Source organism: Galeopterus variegatus, unplaced genomic scaffold (assembly GCF_000696425.1).
Source record: "Galeopterus variegatus unplaced genomic scaffold, G_variegatus-3.0.2 Scaffold61543, whole genome shotgun sequence".
Taxonomy (NCBI): domain Eukaryota; kingdom Metazoa; phylum Chordata; class Mammalia; order Dermoptera; family Cynocephalidae; genus Galeopterus; species Galeopterus variegatus.
The window spans coordinates 1-2453 of NW_007787654.1; the positions used below are offsets into that span (position 1 = coordinate 1).

The 2453-nt window shown below is 62.0% G+C and overlaps 1 protein-coding gene across 1 annotated transcript; it reads right to left on the reverse strand.

The window, feature by feature from the left end:
- Positions 1 to 1072: 1072 nt before the first annotated feature.
- Positions 1073 to 1862, reverse strand: LOC103584501 (protein very KIND-like). Its single transcript, XM_008565476.1, has 3 exons — positions 1709 to 1862; positions 1540 to 1637; positions 1073 to 1371 (listed from the first exon to the last, which is right to left on the reverse strand). Exons 1-3 carry the CDS (start codon positions 1860 to 1862, stop codon positions 1099 to 1101), a joined length of 525 nt encoding a protein of 174 aa, XP_008563698.1. The 3' UTR covers positions 1073 to 1098.
- Positions 1863 to 2453: the final 591 nt, after the last annotated feature.

Genomic DNA, 2453 nt, shown 5'->3' on the forward strand with positions numbered 1-2453 from the left:
CACACACGTTTCCTGTAACAGTACAGAGACCCTGTGGTGGGCGTGTGGCTGCACCTGTTTTGCGGATGAAGAGGAGCTTGAGCCGTGTGTGGCGTGTGTGGCATGTGTGGAGTTCCCGCAGCAGGAGGCCCCCAGCATGAGCAGGTGCAGCCCACCTTGGGAGAACGGGGTTGGTGGGGAAGGGGCCGCCGTGGTGGGACCTCCCTACTCCCCTCTGGCTGCCAGGAACCTTCACCCCTTAGCCGTCCTCTTTGGCGTCCCCTGCTGATCAGGTCTGGGGTTGCCACAGCCTCTGGCTCAGAGAGGGCCCCGGAGCTCTGAAGTTGTGTCATGAGAGTCCTCAAAAGCCAGGATGGGAGGGAGACCCACCATTGACTGGGAAGGTGGTCTCCCTGGCCCAATGCCTGGGACAGGGTCAGGCCATCAGGACAAGAGAGCCTGCTGGGAGCTGCTGGTGCCTGAGAAGGAGGTGAGAGCAAGGGGCCACTCAGGGCAGAGTGGGCAGAAGGGCAGAGGGTGCTGGTGGGCAGCTCGGGGGTCCGCTCCCCCAGCCCAGCTGACGGCCCTGTGTAGAGGTGAGAGGATTCGACAGCTCTTCCCTGCTGCAGGGCAAGTGTGCGCACCTCGGTGTCTGATGAACAAAACTACACACGCAGGAGCTGGCAGCTGCCTAACCTCGCTGTGTCCCTGGGGGGCCAGATGGTTAATTGTGGAGCGTTTGACCTAGTGAATTGGCTGGAATCCAGGCTGTGTCTCTGAGGCTCCTGTGTGTGTTTAATTTTGGAAGCTACTGGCGTGTTAATTGTGCAGGGCCGCATTCCCCAGGGCTCCTGCAGGTGCCCGCTGGGCACACCCTGAAGTCCAAACACCCTCAGCCACCGGGGGAGTCTGCGTAGCCTGTGCCTCTGAGGACACCGTGGCAGCGCCTCAGCAAGCAGCAGGTGGCAGCAAACACAGTCGACTTATAACTCTGACGAGACATTTTCCTGAGTTAGTAAAAGGTGCAAACCTGTCCTACACGAGGGAATGGGGACTTTCCCCTCTGTTCAGCTCCGGGGGCCTATTTTTTTTCTGGAATAGGCTTTTTTCCCCTTTTGCTCACAGAAGGCCGGTGGGCGGGGTTGGAGGGGAACAGGGCCCCTGGGCAGCGCACCTGGAATACAGGTAGGCCATGAGCCCCAGCGGCGTGCCGGCCTGCAGGATACGGGCCTTCTGCCGGCCGCTGCACGGGTGCTTGTTGACGTTGTAGAATATCAGGGAGGAGGACTCGTCCAGGGGGCTGAAGTCCAGCGTGTCGCAGTGGGCTGCCGTGATGTTCACGATCACCGGCAGGGCGCAGGGCTCCAGGCCCCAGCGCTCCGCATACATGACCTGGAGGGGGGCACCTGGTCACCCTGCCTCTGACGCCAGGGGTGGCGGGGCTTTCCAGCATCGTGGGCCCCTCGACTCAGGGCTGGTTCCTGTGACCGCACAGAGACCGACTGACCGGCAGCAGGAACCCAACTGGGGCGAGCGCCTTGCTGAGGAGGGGCCACTTGCCTGCAGATACTTCTTGACCAGGCCGAGGAACCGCACCTTGGACTTCATCTCCTCCAGCTGCCCTCTCAGCTTGGACAGCATGGTCTTCACCTCGGAGCCTGCGGGGCAGCGCGGTGTCGGCACGCTGGCCCCCGAGCCCACCAGCGCCTCTGCCGTCCTCCTGCCTTACCTTTATTCCGCTTTTCCTTCTGCAAGAGCTTCTGGTAGAACTTGAGAGTCTTCCGGTAGTTTCTCTTCTCCATCATGAGCTGCTGCTCCAGCTCCTGGCGAGCAAACAGAGCGTGTGAGCTGGGACAGCCGCGGCCCGGGCAGACCCTGAACATGGTTCACACGCCTGCAGAGTCCACGCAGAACCAGGACACCGAGAACATGCGAGCGCCGGGAGATCCAGGGAAAACGACTGAGCAGCACCTGCAGAACATCCGTGCGCCTCCATGGGGACGGGAGGCCTGCTGGGGTGTCCCAAGGAGGAGAAAGGACAGGGGCAAAGATTGGTGGTGAACAGCTGGTAAGTCAGGACTTGGAAGGGAGTGAACTCCACAGGCCTACTTTTAGAAAGTGAGGCCCTGGGAGGAATACTGCCCTTTATCACCGTCCCCCAAGGACGCCCAGCCCCAGCAGTCCCCATGCGTGGTCAGCGAAGGGGTGGATGTGGTGTTCAGGTGCTCTGGTCTGTCCCCACCCCTGGGTCATGGCCCCGCCCCTTGGCACCTGACTCCACCTCCTGAGCCCTTGTGCCACTTTCTGGCCTGACACTGCCTCCTGGGGTCTGGCCCCGCCTCCTGGGGGTCTGGCCCCCTCACTCAGAGTCAGGCCCTCACAGGGGTGGCTCAGGGTACAGTGTGTCTACAGCGGGGAGGGCTGTGCGTCCACCAGTTCCCTGCACCTTGGCCCTCATGGGAACAGGATGCCGA

Bases quoted from the DNA above. Each gene is read 5' to 3' on its own strand.
- LOC103584501 (XM_008565476.1), bottom strand. From the start codon at position 1,862: ATGTTCAGGGTCTGCCCGGGCCGCGGCTGTCCCAGCTCACACGCTCTG. The intron at 1,638-1,708 runs GTAAGGCAGGAG...GCTGCCCCGCAG, and splicing joins GAAGGAAAAGCGGAATAAAG to GCTCCGAGGTGAAGACCATG. The intron at 1,372-1,539 runs GCAAGTGGCCCC...GCCCCCCTCCAG, and splicing joins TGGTCAAGAAGTATCTGCAG to GTCATGTATGCGGAGCGCTG.